This window comes from Coffea arabica, chromosome 2c (genome assembly GCF_036785885.1).
Source record: "Coffea arabica cultivar ET-39 chromosome 2c, Coffea Arabica ET-39 HiFi, whole genome shotgun sequence".
Lineage (NCBI taxonomy): Eukaryota > Viridiplantae > Streptophyta > Magnoliopsida > Gentianales > Rubiaceae > Coffea > Coffea arabica.
The window spans coordinates 7,969,172-7,994,489 of record NC_092312.1 but is presented as its reverse complement, the minus strand read 5'-3'; the positions used below and the strand labels follow the sequence as shown (position 1 = coordinate 7,994,489).

General features: G+C 37.5%; 5 protein-coding genes across 8 annotated transcripts; 3 read left to right on the top strand and 2 right to left on the bottom strand.

Annotated features, from left to right (window-relative positions):
- Positions 1–1,265: 1,265 nt before the first annotated feature.
- Positions 1,266–8,783, bottom strand: LOC113725635 (exocyst complex component EXO70A1-like). 2 transcript variants are annotated; one of them, XM_072074074.1, is made up of 13 exons: positions 8,465–8,783; positions 7,876–7,971; positions 7,401–7,606; positions 5,837–6,100; positions 5,628–5,756; positions 4,993–5,131; positions 4,713–4,925; positions 4,304–4,509; positions 3,415–3,615; positions 3,215–3,314; positions 2,406–2,512; positions 2,151–2,297; positions 1,266–1,819 (listed from the first exon to the last, which is right to left on the bottom strand). In XM_072074074.1, the coding sequence occupies exons 1-13, from the start codon at positions 8,642–8,644 to the stop codon at positions 1,702–1,704; spliced, it is 2,106 nt and encodes a 701-aa protein (XP_071930175.1). In that variant the 5' UTR covers positions 8,645–8,783; the 3' UTR covers positions 1,266–1,701. The 2 variants fall into 2 exon arrangements, with proteins under 2 accessions (XP_071930175.1, XP_027104719.1); XM_027248918.2 differs by lacking the exon at positions 5,628–5,756.
- A 3,763-nt stretch (positions 8,784–12,546) lies between these two features.
- Positions 12,547–15,777, top strand: LOC113725633 (nudix hydrolase 26, chloroplastic-like). Of its 2 annotated transcripts, XR_003457386.2 has the most exons (7): positions 12,547–12,963; positions 13,065–13,115; positions 14,070–14,162; positions 14,373–14,467; positions 14,808–14,877; positions 14,980–15,094; positions 15,198–15,777. XR_003457386.2 is itself a non-coding variant. In XM_027248917.2 (6 exons), the coding sequence occupies exons 1-6, from the start codon at positions 12,562–12,564 to the stop codon at positions 15,261–15,263; spliced, it is 822 nt and encodes a 273-aa protein (XP_027104718.2). In that variant the 5' UTR covers positions 12,547–12,561; the 3' UTR covers positions 15,264–15,469. The 2 variants fall into 2 exon arrangements, 1 of the variants encoding a protein (XP_027104718.2); XM_027248917.2 differs by lacking the exon at positions 14,808–14,877 and having other exon boundaries at positions 15,198–15,469.
- Positions 15,778–16,270: 493 nt separating this feature from the next.
- On the bottom strand, positions 16,271–18,358 carry LOC113721614 (protein CHROMOSOME TRANSMISSION FIDELITY 7). The gene is made up of 4 exons (XM_027245562.2): positions 18,000–18,358; positions 17,870–17,906; positions 17,180–17,248; positions 16,271–17,100 (listed from the first exon to the last, which is right to left on the bottom strand). Exons 1-4 carry the CDS (start codon positions 18,074–18,076, stop codon positions 16,867–16,869), a joined length of 417 nt encoding a protein of 138 aa, XP_027101363.1. The 5' UTR covers positions 18,077–18,358; the 3' UTR covers positions 16,271–16,866.
- Positions 18,359–21,612: 3,254 nt separating this feature from the next.
- LOC113721588 (inositol oxygenase 1-like) lies at positions 21,613–23,815 on the top strand. 2 transcript variants are annotated; one of them, XM_027245559.2, is made up of 11 exons: positions 21,613–21,784; positions 21,861–21,999; positions 22,113–22,194; positions 22,297–22,501; positions 22,616–22,675; positions 22,773–22,825; positions 22,907–23,029; positions 23,111–23,180; positions 23,267–23,345; positions 23,464–23,545; positions 23,625–23,815. In XM_027245559.2, exons 1-11 carry the CDS (start codon positions 21,754–21,756, stop codon positions 23,649–23,651), a joined length of 951 nt encoding a protein of 316 aa, XP_027101360.1. In that variant the 5' UTR covers positions 21,613–21,753; the 3' UTR covers positions 23,652–23,815. The 2 variants fall into 2 exon arrangements, with proteins under 2 accessions (XP_027101360.1, XP_027101361.1); XM_027245560.2 differs by having other exon boundaries at positions 21,615–21,784; positions 21,864–21,999.
- A 467-nt stretch (positions 23,816–24,282) lies between these two features.
- Positions 24,283–25,282, top strand: LOC113725632 (uncharacterized). The gene is made up of 3 exons (XM_027248916.2): positions 24,283–24,566; positions 24,750–24,796; positions 24,906–25,282. The coding sequence occupies exons 1-3, from the start codon at positions 24,392–24,394 to the stop codon at positions 25,035–25,037; spliced, it is 354 nt and encodes a 117-aa protein (XP_027104717.1). The 5' UTR covers positions 24,283–24,391; the 3' UTR covers positions 25,038–25,282.
- The last annotated feature ends 36 nt before the right edge of the window (positions 25,283–25,318 follow it).

Below are 25,318 nucleotides of genomic sequence, written 5' to 3'. Positions count from 1 at the left end.
AGCGCGTAGTCCTTCACCACAGAACTCCTTCAGCTTACTTGCTTCCTTAAGCCAAAAACACCAACAGTAGCTACTCCGACAAGAAAAGGCACCAACATCCCTGCGTTGCCTCCACTTTCAACTCCAGTAGTCAGAGTAGTTGAAACAAGAAGTTGCGAAGGGTCCTCAATCATGTATGTTCTACACTCATCATGTATATGCTGAAGTTGAGACCAAAATGAAGAAACCAGCAAGAAGCAACGCATCTGACTGCTGTCTATTACAGCATCTACATGACTTTACTACTATTCGTATCACTAAATAAGTGGAGATACATGATGTCTTATTTAACCTACTCTGCTATCTGTCTCGTAGTTTTTACCTGAAACAATTTTATAAATATTTGTCCGTACACCTTTGGAAACTTGCTGCATCTAATTATTTGTGTTCGGAAACTTTCTGATTCTAATATTGGAAGACTCTTATGTTGTTTGTCTTATAATCATACCCGCTTCTAATTATTTATTGCAACGTACTATTCTCGCAATACATTATTATTTGTCCAACCAAAAAACCTTCTTTAACCACATGCACCAAACACTCGCATGAAGCGGGGGGCACTTCTCCCCTAGTAGTTGTTACAAATTTTACATGATTTGATGCATATTTATATTTCTTTGTTGTGCACCTAAATTTTGTTCGTATACACTAATTTAATAAATTAAGTCAACCATAATCGCACATGTATGAGAGACGCCTTTTGGAAAAAGCACTACTACTGTACCAATTGTACAGCAGCCCATCTTTATCAGTTGTACAGCAAGCGCCCGGTCCTCTACTTCCCGTGTTGATGGAAGGCCGGGTACGCAGTCTAAGCCTCAACACTCTAGCCCGCATTTATCTTCATGATCATTTCTTCAACAAGTCTTTGCCAATACTTTTTGATAGAGAATTATTTGCAAAAATTACTTAATTGTATTATAAACATGCTTTGTTAGTCTACCCCTTATTGTTTCCATCATTTTTTTTTCATCTTACATATCTCATGTCACAAAATAAAATGTGCTGCAATATTAATTTATATAATTTTTCTTCAAATAATCGTCCGTTCTAACTTCTTTCTTTAAGAAGAGCCAAATCCCAATTTTCTTCCTAGTAAACGATGGTCATTACCCATCACCGTTGGTTCGAATATTGCGCGGTAACTCCTTCCACCTTCTCTAGTCTTTAGTTAGTTTCGAATCTTCGTAAATGGTGATTAGTAGCAAACGCGCAGGGTCAAAATATTGATCAATAGTGCTACGGCTTACCTAATTCTAATTCAACCGAGTAACTAAAAATTTGCATGGTATGGATCCATCAAACAGATTGGGATCCACCAATGTATTCATCTGCATACACACCTCTTTTTCCCGACGGAAAACTCTTCCATGGTCCCCGTCTGTACATACATCCTCAAAACACAAATTGAGAAACAAAAGACTTTACACAAAAAAAAAAAAAAAAAATTTACATAGTAATTTTGCTGAGGAGGAAAGAAACTTCCTGGATAGCGGCAATTTCTTCCTTATCTCACTACTTTTTTTTTCAATCATTTCCATATCAATCAGAAAAATGAAGAAATTGTTACAAGAATACCACCATTAACGTCCAATGCCTGATTTCACCACCACCTCGAATTCCTGATTCCAGAACCAGAAATAGCTCATCTTAGTCGCAAGTTTACCGCTTGGGCTCATTTAACGTTTTTCCTTCGAAAAATTCATTAAGCATGTGGTCGAGATCCTCGGGTGTGTATCTGATATATTTCTGGGGATTTTTACCATTCTCAACCAAAGGCCTGTGACACATCAAAAGGCAAGCATATAACTTCAACAGAAGATAGGGTCAACATGAGAAAAAATTATTTCCACGAAGTCCAATAATTAACATAATACTAACATTTGAGAACCAAGTCTAGTGTGTATTTTTGTTCTCAACCAAGGGGTTAATCAGCTTGACCAAAATGGCTCCTTATATCCAGTTAGAATTCATGTCTATCTAGTTTTCCAAGTTTTTGACTTTTCATGGAAACAAAAAAAAAAAAAGACATTGTTCTCGAAAATGTAGTTTGACATGAAAAGGAAGGCATTTCAAAGTGTGCATACTTATAAATACTTGGAGGATCATACCCAAAGCGTTTAAGGAAAGATCTGTATGCTGGCAGCAAAACTTCAGCAACAGCAAGTTTCAGAGAGTCCCGTAGCTCAGTATCAGGGACAGTCCACTGAGATTGTCTTTGATGAAGCTCCTCAAATTGAATATTAAAAGTCTTCAATCTAGAGAGAGAGAGAGAGAGAGAGTGATTTTAACACATAGGATCAGTTTGGTCAAACCATAAAAGTAAATATAACACTGATATGCCAGGGTCCGCAAATTGAACAAACCTATCTTTCACCATTGCTCTTGAAGCTCCACTACTATTTCCTCCATCAGCACTTACACCACTACCACCTGACGATGTCAGACCTTGTATGGAGAGGCATTGCAGAATCTATGGAGAGAAAAGAAATCAAATCATATTTACAAAACCAAGAGCTTACAGTGAATGTAAACTAAGCTTTGCCAAGCAACTTTTATCTCTTAATTAGCAGTTACTTCCACAATCAAGAAGTCATTTCATAATAATTATAGAACACGAAAATAATACAGTATCAGAACATGCAGGGGAAGTTCCGTATTCTTCTTTCTCCATTCATTCACGGTAATCATTTCTGGATGTATTCCAATGACAAATAATTGCAACTCAAGCAATACCTCAAGCACCAGTATACTGAATGAAATTACAAGTAATATAAAACATATCATTTGTAAAACATTCTAACTCTAAGTTTTTGCATGAATGAAATTAAATTGTTTTTGCAGTATACTGAATGAAATTAAATTGTTTTTGCATGCCCCAAGTTTATGAAGTTTTTAACCACATAATTCCAATTCTTGGAGTCTAAAAACATTCTAACTCTAGTTGACTCAACCCTGGAAGGACTCCTATCTACATGCACAATGAAGCGGATGTAAGATCATATCAACTCAACAGAAAATTCATGAAAAGCACAAAGGCCAATTTATAGATCTAGACATTTGAGGACAAGGTAATGAATAAGGATGACTTCAACTGATGTGACAAGGAAGGTAAATCTGAATGGGTTCACAAACAATGCGGCTTGTAATAGCAGTAAAGAGGATAAGGTAAAACCTTGGCCCAAGCAATCCTCTTATACTGATTTGCATGTTGCTGCACAATTCTCCTGTGTCTTTGCACCCAATCATCCCCCAACAGGTCTTTGGCTTCGGACCTAGAAGCAAGAAAAATATAAGCACCAACTTGTAACTATATAAGATGACAATCCAATGCTCCAAACCCTAAACGTAACAAAGAAATACACAAGAACAAACCTGCGGACAGATCTGACCATGTAGTGAATGTTGTTCATAAGAAACAAGTTACTAAGAGCAGGATCTTTATATTGCTTAGATTTCCCATCCAAATTGGTTTGTAAAGCCTGCATTATGTGCATTGTTACAGCAGCTAATTGAGAATCTGACCCATCTCCATTTTCAAATTCTTGAAAGAGCTGCTTCAATGTTGATTGGTAGCTGAAAGAATCAATTTCACGAAGTCAGATAAATTAGATCAACAAAGTCCTATACAGATGAAAAACATGCAGACTTCTCCCACGTTAAGAAGGAAACATTTACTGGCAAACTACCTATATCAGTGCTCTGCCTGGCATTTAATTACATACCCTTTTTAAATTGCTAAGCTTTTAATCAATCAAATCCTAAAAGCATTTAAAAGAAATCTTCCAGAAAATTGACCTTTATATACAGCAAGAATTTTCCTCAGCATGCCAATCATATTTCTCATAATTTTTCACATGCATTTGCCCTCAAAAATTCCTTGTGTGTACAAGACGAATTAATGTTTTTGAATGAAACATGGTGGAAATTAGGTCACCTGCACACCTTCCAATGCAAAGCATGACACCTTACAAACTCAAACTACAAATGACCCCATTTTTGTCTCTTCATGAGTAATTGCAGAAAATAGTTTGCCAAAATGAGGTTTCATACTTGACAAGAGTCTTCTAGAAAAAGATTAATTGCAACCAATAACATGTTCTCTCCAAAAAGGCTGATGAAATGCAAATAGCTTTATAATTGACTAACTGAAAATGCAGACTATTAATTCTGTGTATAAAGTTTGTAAGCAACCAGTTACTGCACATGAAGCCACATACAAAAAGAACAGAACAGAAAAAAAGAAGAAGCAGAATTCACTTACTCAAATAGGAACTTCACATAGTTAATCACATAGCTGGTCAAAGGATGGACAGTTCCATCTGCAACCGCAGTTTTTGTTGCATCTTTTTCAACTGCTTCTTCAAAATCACTGAAGGTCTCTTGTGCAGTCTGGGCAAGGCGCTTTGTCAACCCCAAAGCAGATTCTCTAATATCATTGCAAGCTTTACCTCTGAAAAGAGTTTCAATCTGACAATTCGAAAGCAGATTTTTAGTCATAAGAACTAACTCTACCACCATACCACCATAAAAAGTTGAGTTTGATGCAAATACAAGATATTTTGTGGGCATAAATGCCAAAGCACAGCCAAAAAAGAGGAATACCTAGCAAAGCAGAATGCAGAGTGAAATGCCAAGCGAAATGTGATTTCATTGAAGTTTGTAATCCATACCTCAGAGTGCAGTTCTCGCATGATTTCATACATATCCAGCAGCACAAATAATTTTTCAGGAGATCTTTTACTTTTGGCAATCGCATCACCAAAACTAAGGAGAACTGCAACACTCCCAGCTGTCACTTCAGCAAAACACTGGTCCTTGAGGGACTCAAAGCCTTCAAATATTTGGTCACAAACTTTCCTTTCCCCAGCAAATAGCAGTTTGACCTGTTCAAGTATAATTAGCTTATATACAGAATCCCAGATTACGTTCAAGATAGCGAAGAGAACATACAGCAATCCGCATAAAATGAATCCAGTTCCCAATCTTGGCTTCCAAAACTTCCCACTGCATCTTCTGAACATCCTCTTTACTAAGTTTCTCCACTCCCAATTTTCGAAGACTTTCTTCCAAAACTGAAGAACGAGTATCCCTGCATGGAAATAAGAACACCATCAAGACAAGGAAAGCAATAATGTTACTCTGACAATTGCACAGACTGACACATGGAACGAGGTAAATCGACCTATAGTCACATTTCCATACCTTTGCATATACAGTGCACAATTTGACCACTGGAAAGTTACTAAAAGTAACGAATACAACACAAGACAGAAGATTCTAAATATATATACGTGTTTGAAATGCAGATATTGTAAAATCACAATACTTTAAACCCCATCCCTGTTTGGAATTAATACAAGGATAAAGTCCAGGCACGTTCCACCTAGCACAAAGCATACTACTATAATAAAGTTTAACTCTTCCTGATCCCTACAAAACACGCCAAGATTTATGGTGTCAGGAAAACCAGATTGTAGATTCATGCTATTAAATGCAAACTCCCAGCATAGAAGACGGATTAGAACTTTCAATTCTTTCCTTAAATATAATCCACTAAAATTGACAAAAGCCTAATATCTCCTAACCTGACATGCAGAAAAGGAAAACAAAAAAGCCATAGAGAGACTTGATCACTTATCATTTCATCCCTCATTATCTTGGGAAACTTGTTGATACAAGGCATGCACCCGAGTCCCCTGATCACTCCAGAGTGACTGTTTAAAACCTAGCTGATTACCCAGCACATGAAAAGTAGTCATCAATATTATCAGATCTTTTTGTAATAGGCCTTTACCTGTATATTTTCAGTAACTGCTGTTGGTGGCCAGCTTGAACCATTTGTAGGGCTAGATCATGCAACAGTGGCAGGACTCTTGGTGGTACAAGAGTTGGGGGAGTGTAAACAGCATTTTCTGCATTAGCATGATGATGCTCATGGTGCTGACCATTTGGTGAAGGGTTCTTCCCATTTGCATCAGGCTGCTCTCCTGGTGATCCAGATGATGGTCGCATTGAACTAGGAAGTCCCTCAAAAAGACGATCAGGTTCGACAGGCTTGCTGACAAAGTGAATTTAGGGTAGAGTAAGTACAGCTTCATGAAGAGGTACAGGCCTAACATAGTTAAATATGAAAGTAATGCTTACTTTATCCAAGGCAGGAAAAGTAGTGAGCATGTCTAAGTTTTCATGCATAATGACAAAGCGATATCAAATTTTATTAGATTATTTCGTTTCTATTTCAAAGAATGAACATATACAGCAAAATCCAAAATTACGGACTCTTTAGTTGAGAATCAATTCCAAAACGAAAGTTAATGCAGGAAAGCTTTATTTTACAAGAACGAGACATGAAGACACCAAAATCAGGTGATCAAGGTTACAATTTGTCCTTGTTTTGGAAAAGAATAAATATCAATTAGATGATGACCAATGTAGAAGAATACGAAAGTAATTAAGTGCCTCAGAGTTAAGTGCCTCAAAGTTATGGGAAACAAGACATTCTAAAAAGGAGAGGGGGGGGGGAATAGGGGGAGTATGAGTTACAATAATACTCAAAGCTTTGAGGTACCTGATTCCTTTAGAAAAGCTAGTTAGATCATTAATAGTCATTTGTAACAGAAGATGCAGCAGTTGGAACTTGATTTGGTGGGTTTTTTTATTAGTTAAGGTAGAAATGAAAGTTGACTAGGTTAGAGAGGAGGTTAGGCAAGAAGATGCAACTTGAGGATTTCAATCACTCATAAAAAATGAAACTATTTATGGGACATTTACTGTCAGCTTAAGTTGCAATTCAACGGTATGTAAATGCCCAATCATGATGGTCCCAAAGATTGGTGCAGTCCATTATTTATCAATGTTTCTCATTGATAGTAATGATGGAAAAGTCAAGTTATTTTAGGGACTTCAAAGGCTTTTGCTGTAGAGATTATGAGATTAAGAACATACTGAGATTGAAAAGGAACTACAGCAACAGGTTTCCCGTCCAAGGGACTAATCTTGATACGCTTGCCACATTTGGAACGAATATCCATGTTTGACTTTTGGCCGAGATTAGCAGTTTCAAGAATTTTAGTGCTACAGCAGGACTCGCACAAATGCTCTAGGGACAGCCATATAAGTGCATATAATCACCAAATGGCCGGAGAGATGTACAACAAAGTTGTCATAAGCTAAACTAAGAGGCTGAATTAACATTTATTAAGTTGACACACCAAAAGAAAGGGATCACTATCTCACAATACATTGAGCTTAATAGGATTAGCAGTAAAGCATAACAATGAGTGTAATAAGTTATTACTGATATGAAAAGATTAAACGGGGCAAACTGTAGCTTACAAAACTAAGAGTACCAAACTGACCTGTAAGATGACAGAAGCTGCTTAAACTCCTCTTCCAGCTTTGAAATGGCCTTGTTAAGCAAACCATTGGCATGGTTTAGTACTCCATCACTACTCTTAAAACTTTTATTGCTACTAAAAAACCGAATGTTTTCTCTTAGTTGTTCAATTGCAACAAGATAAGTTTCGAGATCTTCATGTGGCCCCTTGAGTATTTTACCCTCTGCCTGCATGTAATTACACAACAAAACTTTCAAGATATAGATATATATACAAGTAAAATTTTTTTTGACATACAAGAAAACTTATGACATGATAAAATACTAAAAATAACAGTCGTTCAGCAGAGCAAGCAAGTCAACTGGAAATCAATAATTCAAATAATTCTCCAAGTTAGCGTGAATTAACGGAACCCCAAATAAGGGAATATTCGAATTAATCAACAATACACTCTTCAAACTTATCCAATTAAAGCTGGGAGAATGAGCAAACCCACCTGGCGAGTAAGATCAAACTGGGACAAAATGACCTCAGCAGCTTTCAATGTCCTGTCAATATTCTCATGAGCTCTTCTAATAGCATGAGTCCTGATCTGAGAGAGTAGCAAATCAAACATTGACTTACAAAACTTAAAATAACCAAGCTTGAACACATTTCAGGAAAATCATAACTGAAATTCTATTGGCCCGAGAGGAAGACGTCATGAAAGGAAACAGATCAAGCATATCATTCCTAAAACCTTAATCACTTCCTTACAAAGAAAAGGAAAGGGGCAAGTCAACCATACTGCTTAAGCCTTTTGCTTTAATTCTTTCCTTATATTACCAATAATGTTCTCCTAATCGAGCAAATTTAAGGGAAGCACAGAAAAACACTCCTCTTTTTTTTTTATTATTCTTTTAAATTTTCGCACAAAAGTCAGTTGCCACCAAACTCAAAGCCCAGAAAACGAGATCCAAAAATCCGAACTAGATATTTTCCCCTCCAAGTTCAGAGTTAGTTTTACAAGAACGAATCACAAAATTAACATAGGATTTTCACCAAATGCAAGCAAAATATAAAAGGGTATAACAGAGATCAACTACCTGAGTTGGACGCATGGCGGTTTCGAGAGCAGAGAGGCGGTGATCAAAGGAACCCAGAATAGAAACCATGTTATCAGTAATAGATTGACTCTTGAGCAGCGATTCTCTCATGGTAGCTGCTCTTTCACTAAGCAAACCCGCTCCCCCCGCCCCTCCTCCTGAACCCCACGGAACCCCCATCTTGTTTCTTCTTCTTCTTCTCTACTGAAAATTGAATCGAATCGAATCAAATTCAAGTTTCGTTTGCTGTTCGGGGGCTCTGTGATAGTAGTAAAGGGAGACTTGTTCTTCTGGTTTTCTTTGTGATTGAAAATGGAAAGACCTTTATAACCCAAAAAATCAAATAAAGAAAAGGAGTATAACAAGATGTGCTGTGCTGTTCAGTGCAGCGGTGGCATGGCCCAGGCCCCGCGTTAGTTGAAAAATCAGCTAAATAAATTTGGCTAAAGCATTAGTTAGGGGAAAAAATTAAAGCAGAAAAGTAGCAATTTTTATGGAAAATGTGATTCAGCGAACAAATCCAAACACACCCGAGAACAAACAATGGATAATTCTCAATACAAGATATGCATCACTCAGGCCATTGTAATCTACCTCCAGAACAATTCGAAACAATGTAATATAAATGTAGGACGATCAATTAAAAAAAAAAATGCCTAGACCAAAATTATTTTCTACACATAGCTCCAAATTGTTAAGATGGTTTAAAATTATTATTAAGATAATAATTTTTAACTTCTTAAATATATTGCCTGCAGTGAAGGACTTAAAAATGCCATCTCAAATTTTCTTGTTAGTTAACATACTTTTACAAGTATATACATGTTTTTTTTTTTTTTTTACTTTTTTCACTATATATGAAAATATCAATAATTATAAGGAATATCATCCAAAACATATTTCACATTTTATCAAATGAATTTTTTTCATTCTTTACTTTTAAAAATAATAACTTTATATTCCTTACAAAATCAAAGTCAATAAAATTTGTTCTCAATTTTTGACCAATTTTTAAACATGGAATTCATCAAGTGACCCAAACGTAGTCATTTTTTTTAGGAACAAAAAAGTTAAATCCTATTTGTAATAAAACAAATGACTTGATCCATATTCATTTTTACCTTTAAAAAAAATAACATCTGACTCGAATCATATTCATTCTATTCTCTAAAATAGTAGAGTCTAACTTAATTCATATTCATTTTTCCACTAGTATTCAATTTTGTCACTAAAAAAAAGTGAGATCTGACCTTTTTGTTTATAAAAAATGATTGCACATGGGTTACATTGCGATTTCAAGTTAAAAATTGATCAAAAACTTAAATTGGGATGAAATTTTGCTAATTTGAACTTGTAAAAGATGTAAAATTAATATTTTCAAAGTAAAAGAATAAAAAATTCATTTGACAAGACATGATAGACGTTTTAAATGATTTTTTTTCCTTATTTTAAACCAGATTAGGCAATGACATTGGAGCAAGTGTATTAGGATATGATATGATTTTAGAAAAAAAAATTTTAAAATAATGCTATGATTCACTTTTTTGTGATGTAATGCACGTAAAATAAAATAAATTTAAAATGTGCTTATAAATTCTTTTTTAATTATTATTTGGTGTGTAAAAGCTGGCCATTCCAAAGTCGGAACAAGTTTGGACGTAAATGTGAACAGCCTTTTTTTTTTTTGTTGCATTGAATTTGACAATTTAACTTAACGGGAGCTCATCGCCCACTGACGATGCCCATGTCAGATTCTCCTTTCCCGTTTTCATTGCACCAATCAACTTCTAAGATGCTCCCATTTCACTCAACCCGAAAGAGGTAATGACAAAGGAACGAAGATGGCGAACGTCCACTAACCAGTCAAAAGACTCTAGAGGAGAATTTTCCGTCACGTTGTCGGTCGGTTTGTCGAATGTCTTATGTATAGTTAGCAAAGAAGAATCTCCATAAACTAATAGGTGAGCAAGAAAGACACACTTGCGAAGTGGTGAAAGGATGAAGAGAACCAGCTATGAGAACAGATTCATTTAAGTGAAGCCTTCTCCATGTCTGCAGAAAATAATTGGAAAATCGCAGAGACACCTGTGTGCTATTTTCTCGAGAGGTTGAACGTATGTCGTTTCAATGAAGACGGGCGTCCAACTAGTACCACATGCAATCATCAATGCGCCAAGTTTACGGTCAGTTTGGAAGGTGAGTTTCCTGCACTTGTGCACGCTGCATACCAGAAATACACAGACGGTAGAGAGGTGACTCGATCACGCAACATTGGGGTCTAAAGAGGCTACCCTACCCCAAACTATCCGAGTCAATCCCAAGAGTCAGATATATTTATTTTGCAGAAAAAGAAAAGAAAAGAAAAAAAAGAGGAACGTGTGACACCAAACAGTTGTAGGGCCTGTTTGGAACCTGAGTTTTTTGGGAGTTTGTCTAAAACTTTACTGTAGTGCACTGTAGAAGTTTTTGAAAAAATTTTGTAGAAGTTTTTGTTAGGTGAAAAATTTTGTAAAAATTTTTGTAAGGTGAAAAAATTTTGTTTCTTTTTTTGTTTCTTTCCCTTTCTTTTTCTTTTTCTTTTTCTTTCTTTCCTTTTTCTTTTCTTTCCTCTCTTTTTCTTTTTCTTCTTCTTCTTCTTCTTCCCGTTACCTCCACCACCCCCAGCTGCAACTCCACCTCCCCCCGTCCCCCTCTGCCCCGTCCCCCTCCCCCCGCCTTCCCTCTCTCCCCCGCCGTCCCCCTCCCCCCGCAGCCTCTCTCTCCCCCGCCTTCCCCCCCGCAACCCCCCTCTGCCCCTCCCCCCGCCTTCCCTCTCTCCCCTGCCGTCCCCCTCCCTGCCGCCTTCCCCCTCCCCCCGCTGCCTCTCTCTCCCCCATCTTCCCCCCCGCAGCCCCCCTCTGCCCCTTCCCCCTCCCCCCGCTGCCTCTCTCTCCCCCGCCTTCCCCCCCGCAGCCACCCTCTGCCCCTCCCCCCGCCTAGGGCTGCAAACGAATCGAGCCGCTCGCGAGCGGCTCGAGTCAAGCTCGAGTCGAGCTCGACATTAATCGAGCTCGAGTCGAGCTCGAGTCAGCTCGAGTCAAACTCGAGCTCGAACTCGAGCTCAGAATATTAAGCTCGTTAACTCGCGAGCCGGCTCGCGAGCTTGAGTATATATATATATTTTTTATTTTTATTTTATTTAATAATAAAATTACGTATATTATATATATATATTTTTTTATTTTTTATTTTCATAGTGAAATTACGGATATATCCTTAATATTTTATTATTTATTCAGAAAAAAATACTATTTTATTTATTTTTTTTAAAAATAAAATAATTTTTTTTTATTTTTTTCGAGCTCGGCTCGACTTGATTCGAGTCGAGCTCGAGCTCGAAAATTGCCAGCTCGTCGAGCTCGAGCTCGAGCTCGAGCTTGATAAAATTTAGCCGAGGCTCGACTCGATTAGCTCAAAACTCGACTCGACTCGACTCGTTTGCAGCCCTACCCCCGCCTTCCCTCTCTCCCCCGCCGTCCCCCTCCCTGCCCCCTTCCCCCTCCCCCCGCCGCCTTTCTCTCCCCCATCTTCCCCCGCCGCAGCCCCCCTCTGCCTCTTCCCCCTCCCCCTGCCTTCCCTCTCTCCCCCGCCGCCCCCCGCCGCCCCTTCCCCCTCCCCCCTCTGCCCCCCTGGCCGCCCCTTCCCCCGGCCAAAAAACCTCGTGCGTAGCTTGTCTTCAAACTTATCCGCCTACCAGCGAGACGATCTAGCTTGTTCACCTGCGATGAAGCAACAGGAAGCCTGCCTTCTGTCCGTTGAGCTGAGGAAGAACCTAGCACTTTTTCAGTTTGTCTTACGCGAGGACGGGCAATCACTTTTTTTTTGAGTTTTTGAGTTTTTTGCCAAAACGACGCAGTTTCAATTAAAAGTTTCAGACAAGTCCAAGAAATTTTTGTAGAGTTTTTTGGGTTCCTGTAGCAAAAGTTGTTAAAAAACTAGTAGCAAACAAACTTGCTAAAAAACCTACGTTCCAAACAGGGCCGTAATTTCCACAAAACAGAGGGGTCAATTTCAAAGTATCAGATTCTCCATTGAAGCTGTGGAATCTCGTGAGAAACATGTGCCATCGAACAGTTGTAATTTCCACAAAACAGAGGGGTCAATTTCAAAGTATCAGATTCTCCATTGATGGAAAAGATGAGACGCCCATCAAGAGTAGAGTGGGCTTGCGAGCGAGTGTGATGGCTTTATGTTTGTGCCGATACATCATCCTATGCTGCCATCCTCGGCACCGCCATCAAGCCCTCTCTGCCACTCCAAGAAATAACAATTTCTCTTCGCTTTATTGTCCTCCAAATCGCTGCCAAAAATTTACTTCTGCCCTCTCGATTGATCCTCATCATCGTCATAAACGCTTCAGAGCTTCATTTTGTGCTCAATCATTATCAATCATGCAAAACCCGCCTCAAGGTTATAGAAGAAACGTTGGTATTTGTCTCATGAATCCCTCTTCTAAAAAGGTCTTCTCTTTGTTTCCATGTCTCCATAATCCTACACAAATTTATTTATCTTTTTTGTTTTGTTTGTGTCAAGAAATGAACTTTTGGATTGTCGCTTGTAGATTTTTGCAGCATCAAGACTTGACATACCTGACGCCTGGCAAATGCCTCAGGTCGATCTTTTACTAAATTCATCTTATTCTTGGATTATTTTTTTCCCGCTGTGAATTGGTAAGGTCTGCTCCTGAAAGATTGGGGAAATATGATACACTATCTGGGCTTATAGGATCTATTGGGATACATTACATATATCGATTGTATTATCATGGTAGTCCTTTATGTAGCTGGTAATAAGCAGCAGCAGGAGCATATATATGTAATTTGTTTACTGGTAACTAATGCTGTATCAGGTGTCTCTCTATTCTGATGATGTGCGAAGGTATAATAGTACAGAACTAAGCTACTAGCTGAATTTTGGGAACCTGCAATTTACCTGCAGTGCAGCCGAAAATGTTACAAGTTCTTCAACAGTAGCTAACATCCTTGAATTTAAATACGGTAGAAAGTCATGGCTGAAGCCGGGATTTTACTTTTGCGTTTGAGCCTCAAGTGAACATGCTAACATTCTGAGGGGAAGCATGGTACTTGATGATGTAGTTTCCTAGAACTGTGGCACTAATTGAGCTCCATAGTGTTTTTCAGATCAAAAATTTGAAATCTGAGGACTTTTTCTGAAATTCAATAATCATGTATGAAGTAATATATTTCTTCTTTCCCTGTGCTCTTTTTTATAGAGTGCTGATTTTCAATGGGTGACAAACTATCATCAAGATGAATTTCCAAGTCATCTAAGAGCTTAAGTGGAGAGAGTGAATAGATATTTAATAAGTTTATGCACTTCTAAGAAGAACGAGTGTAAGAAATAGATCAACTTTTTCTTTCTAGTTAAAAATGAGATTCACCTGGTCATTCTAATGTTTTGAATTTAAGAAATTCTCAATTGAGGTTACTTTTCTTGGTGTCTGAGCTGATGTTTAATACTAGACTGTCTAGTAATGTGACTTTTACTCATCTTGAAATCCTCGTGCACAATATAGGACATAATTGATTCATGGCTGGATTAACAGGGAGGGATTGATGAAAGTGAAGATCCAAGAACTGCAGCTGCAAGGGAATTGAGAGAAGAAACAGGAGTTACTACAGCAGATGTTGTTGCTGAGGTGAGTTCCCTTTTGAAATGCTGAATTAATTTTTTTTTTCTATCTCTACACTTTGGGTTAGAAAAATGATTATCTGCATTTTTGGCATATATGAAGCTGCCATTATGCATTTTCTGGTCTTCTACGGATTCTCTTCTTGTTTTTTGGTCGCATAAAAATTTCTGCATATGCATTAACAAGGTCAAATTTGGCATTCGAGTCCACATGCAGGTGCCTTATTGGTTGACTTATGATTTCCCTCCAGCTGTGCGGGAGAAACTAAATCGTCAATGGGGATCAGACTGGAAAGGTCAAGCTCAGAAATGGTCAGTTCACCTATTTCCTTGTTTACTGATAAATTTTTTGCAGTAGCAAGGCTTCACCTTTTACCTAGTTTGAGACTACCTATCATTCCTCCTCCTTTCTTTTTGGGGGTGCTTGGTGGGGGTTGGAGTAGGTTTATGAATATTAAGAACACCTGTGTGCAACTTCTTAAAGTTGTTGGGGCCAAAAGGGTTTCCAAGCTTGAAAATCTTGCTGTTTGTCATGATAAAGAAGTAAAGACATTCAGAAAAAAGAAAAAGAGTTGAGAGAATCAAGAAAATCTGCCCATGCATGAAGTTAAGTGGACTTCAGGTTTGTACACTGAGTTGATTAAAGTTTCAGTGGCGGTGGGTGGTCAAGGTGGGGAGGAGATAGCTGCTGCTTCATATAGCTAAATGCTAGTAACTTCATGGTAAAGGGAGGTTTTTCTTGATCTGTATTTTCCAGCATTATGGGTTTACTGTGACACTTTAGCGTGCTAGCATCTTAGATTTATTCAATGGATTTGGCTCAGGTTTCTTTTCAAATTCAATGGAAATGATGATGAAATCAATCTTTTGGGTGATGGTACTGAGAAGGCTGAATTTGGAGAATGGGCATGGATGTCAGCAGAACAAGTAATTAATCATGTAATTGCCGCTCAACTCTCTGCACTGAAACGCTTCCAAGCACTTTCTTTTGTCTTTCCTAGAAAAATAAGACTTTTACCTTGTCTGAAACTCTTCTTTGCAGGCAGTGGATTTCAAGAAACCTGTTTATGAGGAAGTTTTGTCTGTTTTCTCAACATATCTGCAGTAAATTACTGAAGATTATTCTTTTAGTGGACGTGCAAATTTACTGGACTTTTTCAAGTGGAAATCATGCAGCAGCATCTTGTCAAAAGCTAAAATTTATGACTCTAATGATTATGTTTTAATTCCGAAGTATTGTCATACGGATCCACAGGTTCAAAGTACTTCATTTTGCTTGGATGTGTTAATGCATATTCTACAAGTTCAAGGACAGTATCGACAAAGTTGTTATTACTTGTAAGAAGGAAGCTGCCAACGTTTTGCAGCCTGTTTATATTCGGAGAGGGAATCAAAGCTTGCATGGCATTTGCGGATACTAGACTGCACTGATCAAATACATCACATTGAGAAAAGTAATGGATGACCTGACAGCATTACAAATTGTCTCTAAATTTTGCATGGTGTCTGTGTCGTGCTTAGAGGTTGAACGAGGGGGAAAGTTTGTGATGTGTCTATCTCTTGGCAATACTTCGTTCTCATTCAAAAACTTATCTTGCATTGGCATAGGATGTTTCAACTAACCTGATACCAAACTCTGCTTAATTTTCCTCTTAGTGCTTTCATTTTTTGTGGATTTATCATTGGCTTTATTCTGGTAAATAACTAGCTATTTATGGCACCCATCGGCCCCATCCTTCTTTTTTTTTTTTTTTTTTTTTAAATATACGCAATTTCCAAACTGCCAGGCCAGGGGCCGTGGCTAGCCTCCTTGCTACTGTTTCTTTTCCTTCAAGTAGTTAAGCATTCAACAAGGTTAGAGTCCGAGTCCAAACTAGTAAAAAAGGTGTTTTTGACCAAAAAAAAAAAAAAAAACAGGAGGACTTCTGGAGCATTAATTAACAGAAGGGGTGTTAATGAATTTAATGAATATGCAGCACACAGAGTCTCAATGAGAGAATCAAAGATAGAATGCTTCTGAAAAACTACAAGAATTCCTGCACAGCACATTATCAGATATCAGCCCTGTAAGGTAAAAATGAGGGAGTACCAAAGTATCTGGATGCGAGTGCGCTGCCTGTGGAGGTTGGTTCAGAGAATGCCAGCTGAGATGGTTCCAGGAGAAAATCCTTTATGAAAGTTATCCTATAGGAAGTTTGACAGAGAACAGAAATGGCCTTAGTATCCAAATTATGCGGAATGACAAGAATGCCAAAGAAAAGATTGGTTAGAAATTGGTAGAACCCATCTCAGATGATTTCTCGAAAAACAATGTTTCAAAGATTCGACTCAAAGAAACTCTCTTTGCTTATGTATTGCTTGTCCTAGTAACTGCTCGATGTCAAAAATAGTACAGTATTTAACTACAGCCCATGAGCAGAACAGAACTACAAATGCACGTTGTCACGCTAAAGTAAGTGCTTTTCTCTGTATTGTTGGACCAGCAAAAATCCCTCTGAGGAAATTTTGCGCATGTACGTACATAATCACATTGTCATCGGGGAAAGCCAGCAGGTCAAAAGGCCTCAGAAGCAAATCAAAGATGATCACATGAACCTTTTGTATCTTCAATAGTTCCCATCACTCTGAGGAAATTTTTGTAGAATCATTCAGTCTGATGTGAGAGACTCAGCTTCAGCATATGGTGTTACTTTACTAGCTCTAAATATTGACTAAAACATACAAAGACCGATCAAAGATAGTTGTTTAGGAGGCTTCTTTACAACTTGCCTCTGCAAATTGTTTCCTCCCATTTTGAGTAAATATGAGTCTTGTTTATTATTCTCGGAACCCGCATTTTCCTGGTTTCTTGAAGTCCCTGATTTTGATACAGCTCTGTAGGCTTTTGATATTGGTTCCAGTACAGGGCAAGCAGCAATTCTCTGATGGACTATAAACAGATACACCTGCAACAGAGTGAATATGAAGAGCGGAATCAAACAGAGCCACTAACATCATCATTCTCATAATTAGACAAAATGGTACCTTGCATAACATGTGGATCAGACTTCCACTTCCTAATTCAACCTCCATCATTTGCAGAACCTTTTCAACCTACCAAAAAACAATAAATTCATTATACTAAGTGAATAAAGACATTGTTGCCGGGAGTGCAGCCGGGGTTGGGTAGTTTGTGCTGAGAAATGAGTTCATGCAGTGATTCATGGAAGCCCAGAGCACACAAGTTTCACCACCATGTGCACCATGAAATAAAATTACACATGAACTTGGTACTACTGTGAAACTCAACAATCAAGGTATGCCAAATGATCAGTGCAAGACAAGCTTTTAAAAAATATTCAAATTTGCACCCCTTGAATCTAATTGTTGGTTATTCTTCACTAAACGAAGTAATATTTGGAGAGGATTGCTCAATGCAAACATTATCGGATGATCATAAACCTGCCTTATAAAATCAATAAGAGGTTCTAAAAACACAAAATGTGGTGGTAAATGCAGGGCATAATGCTGTTATTCCATCTACCGATGACGCTTGACTGCCAATATTTTAGATACACATCAATTGATGTGAAATGATCCACATTGGTAGACAGTCAGTTTCTAAAGAGATGCATGTATTCATGAATTTCACTTATTTGAAGACAAAAGCATGGACCATTTTCTTATGAGCAAGTGGGTCCCCTTCTAAAACCACAAGTATGGGCCCTGCCTCACCTGAAGGCATGCTAACAACTCTTTCATTTTTCCAGCCCTGCGAGTCAAATTTTTATAGATAGCTATCAGTATAGCTTACTACAAAACTGGCAGAACTAAACTTCATCATGAAAAGCATTTCCCAAAGAACCTTGAATTTGATGCCATGAGGGTAGTCCTTATGCAATTCCTTGTGAAGCTTCTCATCTGCCTCATCCCCACAAGCATACTTCACACCACAAGTAGAGCAAGTATGAAGAAGAAAATCTGACTGCCCCAAATCCAGGTGAAGTTGTGCTTAACATTTAGGACTTTGCTTGAGATAGTGGTGGATGCCACCTGGACACCTACAGTCTTGGGAGCATTTACAACACTGTGACTGCCAGTCTCATTGTTACTGAAAGATCAAAATGCCAACGTCCTGTTTATTTAACCGTTAAACACTGCAATGATTCTTATTACAAAAGACACAACAAACATCACTTTTCCCATGCTCATTTGTTGATGATATGCTAAGCAGAAGAGGAACTAAAACCTCCTACAAAAGGAATGGAGTTGATAAGCAAAGAAGTTTATTATAGTGCTGTTGATAAACTTTTATGTATACAAAGGAGAAAGATTTGGGCATTGTATAGAAGGTATCTATTGTGGCTTATTTTGATACATTTTCAACACTGATTTGAACAATATAGTTGATCAAATGAAGGGCTTATTTTGATTCTTAAAGGCAGCAAAAGATTTCATTGCTTAATCTATTGGAACAGCAATTCATGCAAATCATACATTTGACAGTTTACATTGTATATTCAGTGAAACTGTATAATGTGAACCATGATTCTTCAGGAGACATGCACCTTAACACTGCAGAATCCATACAGGTGTTAATAACACTGGGTTGAGATAATAATCTAACAATTTTATAATGCTAGCTACCAAATTTTGAATGGGGAAATAATGGACAAAAACCAGGAGGGCTACAAGGGTCAAAAGAGAAAAATAAATTAAAAAACTGTGTGATTGTATTCTACATAATTATGGAAACCAATGAACTAATTAAAATTAAACGGGTTGGCGAAGAAATTCCAAACAAACAAAATAAGACAGAAGAGAAGAGCAATAACTGATAAAATACAGAAATTAACAATGTATCTCAAAGAGAGAGAGAGAGAGAGAGAGAACCAAAAATTATACGCAGAAAAAAGTAGAAGCAGACCTTGAAATGGTTGTTTTGGTATTACTAGTTTCATAATTGAATGGAGGAAGATTTTGGGTAGGGGTTATGGTGGATGATGATGATGGGTTTTGGGGCTTAAAGAAAGCATTTATCTTAGTCTGCATAAATTGCGCTGTTTTTTGGGTATCCGATTTGCGAAAAGATGAAAGCTAAAACCAATAGGCATATTGCCAAGGAAAAGGGGAAAAAAGAAAGGAATGTGGAAGCTGGGAATTTCTCAGGCAAATAGGGAGAGTACCGATCTACCGACGGAATAACTTCCCGCCAAGAATTCAATTGACAATGCACAGTATTACTATTAGGGCCTGGACACTTGTGAGTCCCTGAATTTTTAAACAAACTTGTGGCCCATTCTGGGTTAATTCCAGAGTAGGCCGTGACCTAACATTTTCCCTTGAAATCAATGAGAGGCCTCTTTGCATTTCTGGATATTCCATTCTAGACTGACATGGGTATAATTCGGGCCTGAAGGCAGATCAGGCCCATCACAGTTCTGATAGCCTAAAACAGTTCCAATTTGGATCTCCCTATTTGCCTTACTCATATTGTCCCAATTACGTCTTGTTTGATAACTCACAATTCAGCAAGTAAATTTAATGGATTCGAATCTTAGTATATTAGACCGTTTAATAATAAAAAATTAAACATTTAAATTACTTAAGTAGCACTAAATTTTCTAGACAAAACTTGCTCCTAAAATTAAGTGATAAGCTATTCACTTATCACTGAATGTGATATGCACTCAAATGTATTAGATCTAATGCTTAACAATTCAATAATTTAATGGATTAAAATTTCAGATTTCAAATTTCAAACTTTAGTTTTCAGACTTCAATTTTATCAAATGCACCACTCTTATTGTTTGATCTGAGACGTTGTTTAATAATCTAATTCAATACTTAAACTTAATCGATTAAGATATTAGTATGTTCAGATGTGCTTGATAATAAAAAATTAAACATCTTAATTAATTAAATGGATCTGAATTATGTATGCAAAACTTACTTCAAAAAAATAAGTTATAAAGTTATTCATTTATCACTTAATGCATAATGCGCTCAAATTTTTGGGTTACAAAATATTTACACTTCAATAAATTGGTGGATTCATCTTAATAATAAATAATGAAAATGATATAGAATAACAAATTAGTTGGGGCAAAGGAATTAATTATGGAGTAGTAAGATTTTCCGGTTTCCTGATTGAAGTTGGTAGGAAGACTTGGGATAAATCTGATGGTAGTGAACAAATACAAAGGTACCAGTAAACACGTGGAAAGTGTCATCATATATGGAAAAAATTAAAATAAAAATGACGACAGATTTTCTTTTTCTTTTTCTCTTTTTTTTTCATACGAACGCATAATTGATACTCTGTGTATAGATATTTTCACAACTAGCATTTTAAATTTTTGCCTCGCAACGTGGGCCGAGGATCGAAAGGCCTTGATAATGGGGATGACCTCCCATCCAACAGCAATTCAAGTTCCCCGCGTGGTTGAGGGATGGTACTGTGGAATGTACACATTTGGTTTCCGCTTTCCAGTTTGGGGTTGGATATGGGCACTTCACCTGAGAAACCTTTGGTGGTGTTATATTTTTTTTGGGTAAGAATGAAATTAACTCAGAACACGCCCGGAATCCTCAATGTCATTTCTATATATATGTCAAGTGTTTTATTTATTTAATTTGTTATGTGCTGTTTATTTAAATTTCTTCTACCATCACGTGATAAGTGGGATTGACACTGAATTTGACACTGAATAGTGGCATAGAGGATCCCAACTGCTCAGAACAGTGTCTAAATATTAGGGCAACAAATGTGATCATGCATATTTACATAATAAATTAGATATAATTTATAGCTAGCAATAAAATAATTTTTGAACGATTTTTATTAGAGAAAATTATTTTAGTAATCTTCAAAACACTTCAGGGCGCCCCTTCCCTTCCTTTGCATTATTAAATGAAGTTTAATTAAGAAATGTTTGAGATTTTTTGAGAAGTGCTGATATTATTTCCCTTCTTATTCACGTGGCAAGATTATCCCCAATCAGTTTACTCCATATATTCTCATTGATTTTTCCAGATCCATTAAGCACTAATTACTCATCTTCTCCTCTATAATTAAGTTTTTCTCCTGTACTCTCTCTCTCTTTCTAGCCTAACTGGGAGAGTGAGTGAGCATAGGAGAAAAAATTAATTAGATAGAGACAAAGAGAAGTAATTAGTGGATAATGAACCTTAAGAAAATTAATGAGAATATATGGAGCGTGTGATCTTCTTTTTATGTATATAAATTTCTCTCTTCCTTTTAAAGGAAAGGTTAAATGGCAATATGACGTGCAAAATCTTGCAACAAAAATCTGGGGGATACCCTCGTTCAAGTCACTTGGAAAAATTGATATGGAGCAAAAATCAGGCATGATTCAATCCTCTGAATTATGGAGTTTCCAAGCAGAGATGAAGTAGATAATGTCTAATGATACACGTCGAGCTGAGTCATCCAGTGTGCTACAAATTCTAGTTCAGGAGTTGAAGCTTATGAAATTCTTGGATAAGGCCTTCTTTTCTCTTCACTATAAATAGTCAGCTTCAACAATGGCGCATAGGTTCATTGCAATAGTGCTTCTCTTACTCTCTGTTGTGCACTTTTTATCATTGAAGCAGAGATGACTATCAACGCCGAGCAACATAACCATGGTATTGTGTTTTTAGCTATTTCCTCTATTTTTTTCGTTGTTTTTTTGGGTTACGTTCACTCTTCCCTTTCTATTAGCAGGGTCTGAAGTAGAGGATAAAAAGACAGATTCCGTCGCTGATGATCTCTTCTCAGACAGTGGAGTCGTGGTTCCAAAGAGTGCGGCAAATGATGGATTTGTTGTGCCTGGAAGCAATGCATTTGGCAACTCATTTAGGTAGTTGCTTTCCGTAGCTGTTGTTAATCCTATAAATACGATCTTTGACCATAGAGGTATTCTTGATTCTCACAGGAATGATCAATTTCATGACATAAATTATTGTCTTGCAGGGATTATCATGCAGAAACCGAAAGGAAGAAAATAGTTGAAGAATTATATCGACTCAGCCACATTAACCAGACCTATGACTTTGTAAATAATAAATTACAGTTCTTCAGTTCTTCGGCTTCTGTGGTGATATCTTACTTGTTCATCAGCCGCTGTCTTTTTCGCTTTTGTTAATACTTAATGCAGGTGAAGAAAATGAGGGAAGCTTATAAGAAAATGGACAGGGTGGAGATGAGCATATGGGAGTGCTGTGAACTGCTTAATGATGTCGTGGATGATAGTGATCCTGACTTGGATGAGCCACAGATGGAGCACTTGCTCCAAACTGCTGAAGCTATCAGAAGAGACTATCCAGATGAAGATTGGTTGCACCTAACTGGCCTAATCCATGGTATCTACTTTCTTTATTTACCAAGACCTAAACAAGTAAAATATTTCAACTCCTCAGATTAGTTCTTCCAAAACATTCTCACCGTTTTCTCAATCTCCTCGCCCAAAACTTCAGACCTCGGCAAAGTGCTTCTCCTGCCTAGTTTTGGAGGGCTTCCACAGTGGGCTGTTGTGGGTGAGTGTTTTCTTGGTCCACACAAAGATGGCTTTCTTATTAAATCTTAACAAAGAACTTTCAACTCATAGGCATGCATGCAAATGCTGTCCTGCAGGTGACACATTTCCCCTCGGCTGTGCATTTGATGAGTCAATCGTTCATCATGAGGTCTACCTTCTTATGGCCAAATGTTTTTACCTCTAATACATACCTGATCTAGAAGCTTTTCCAAAATAATGGTCAATGCAGTTTTTCAAGGACAGCCCTGACTATAACAACCCTGCTTACAACACCAAACATGGAGTGTATACTGAAGGATGCGGGCTGGAAAGTGTTCTGATGTCTTGGGGGCACGATGACTATATGTACTTGGTACATTATTCACATGATTTAACTATATTTCAAGAAGTTGACTTTGATCACTAACAAGAAAACGTATATGAAATAACGCAGGTGGCCAAAGAAAACAAAACTACCTTACCACCTGCAGCATTGTTCATCATCCGATACCATTCCTTTTACGGTAAGAATTTGCATGGTATCCTTCTTTTTTGTGACATCTATTGGATGATGATGCGAATGATTAGTTGTTTGCGATCAACCATGAAGCCTTGCACAAGGCTGGTGCATACAAGCACCTGATGAATGAGGAGGATGTTGAAAATCTGAAATGGCTCCAGATATTCAAGTAAGGGATGTCTTTGTGCTTCTTTCTCTGTTTCATGTCTGATATTTGAATTTGCTTGTTTCATTTCGATATTTTAGTGCATATGGCTAAATGGCCTGTTTTGCCTGGTTATACGCAGCAAATACGATCTGTACAGCAAAAGTAAAGTCAGGATTGATGTGGAGAAGGTCAAGCCATATTATCAATCCCTCATTGAGAAGGTGAATTTAACTTTCGGTTGGTTTTCTTTCAACAGTCTATTCGGTGCTTCCACTGATGTGTGAGTATCATTATTTGCAGTACTTTCCTTCCAAGCTCAAATGGTGAGATGATCATCAAGAAGCTCAAAGAATAAAGTGAAGAAATAAAGCACCATGCTGCTGAACTTGGAGTTGCGATAATGTTTATGTTCGATTAATCTTTTTGTTGCCAAATTCTAGTTTGTTTCTGGATATCATGTACTTCTTATTAATCACTCCTTTCCGCCTCAATATTTTCTGCCCGTTCTTTTGCTTCCCTTTGTTTAGTTGGGTTGGTTGCGTTTTCGGTAAAAACATATGCAGTCTTCTCCACAAGGACTGCCGGAATTCATATCATCAAAATAATGTCAATTTCCTAATTGGTGGAAACAGCCTAACATTATCTTTCCCTTTGATGCAACAATAGAAAATTTGGTCGGGTAGAACAATATTGCGACTTGTGGTGAAAAAGGGAATATCCAATGATCAACAAAAAAGGGGAAAAATCTTTTTTCTTGGTTCATTTTAGTACTAATTCTTTAAGAAGATAAAATGCAGGACCACAAAATATCACAGAGCCTCCTAGTCAAGCAAAGAAGGAAATCTGAAGGTGGGGTGCCCTTGGAAAAACACATCCTGGTGTTAGCAAATTCCGTCACATCATATATGTCCTGATAACAACTTGAGAGAGGCTGAATGATAAGACTACCAAAAAACATACTGCCATCACCTCCTATAAAAGATCAGGCAACTGTGGTTGTGATTGATTCGTAAAGGAAGCAAAAAAGCATGTAAAATCAGCAACTAAAAGCAATAGTAAAGCTCCTCATGGCTACATCTGCTACAGTTAGCATTTCAGCTTTATCTAATATACAAGGAGGTGAAACCAGAGAAAGAAAAGGGAACATAAACAGTGCAAAAGACAAGGGAAGAAGAGAGCTGCTCTTTTCTGCTGCTGCGACAGTTGCTCAAGTAACTGATTCCAGGACCGACCTGCTTAAAAGTATGGGGCAAAAAATATACATATACATCTGCTTTGTTGGTATGGGAAAAAATAATTCTATGTTGCAGACCATTTTTTTTGGTACATTTTTCCCATACCAACAAGCTATTTACTCATGTAGATCATTATTTGATTAAATGAAGCTTTTTTAAGAGCTTATTTGCTACAATTTTTTTCCCTCAGAATATTTGAAGAAATCCGAAGAAAACAAGACCAAAAATGACAAAGAGGTACATTTTCTTCAATAGCAGAATTGGATATCCCAATTTGACAAAATTAGTCTATCTTTGTTTCTGGTAGAATTTTCTTAATACCACGTTTCTTATGTCCTTGTCTAAGAGACTGGATAGTTACTACAAGCGCAACTACAAAGATTACTTTGGCTTGCTGGAAGGGACTCTGAAGCAGAAGAAAGAACAGCTTTCTGAATCAGAGAAGGGCATACTTGAGTGGCTTGAAAAGAACAAATGAATGTGCATGGGATTTAACGATTCATGCTTCTCATGTTTGTCTACCTCTATTTTCATATGATGCAATGCAGAATATGCTAGAGGAAGCTCGTTGGAGTAATGAAGGCTTAGACCATCATATCTTTGATCTTGGTTAGAGTTATTACATTGTACAAGAACTTTAATTGGTCCTGAGCTACTTGTAGCGTACATTTAAACCAGCATACTATGCTACCGGTATACAACTATTTTACTGATAGAAACTAATTTCATCTGTCTACCTTCTTGACACACTACAAATAT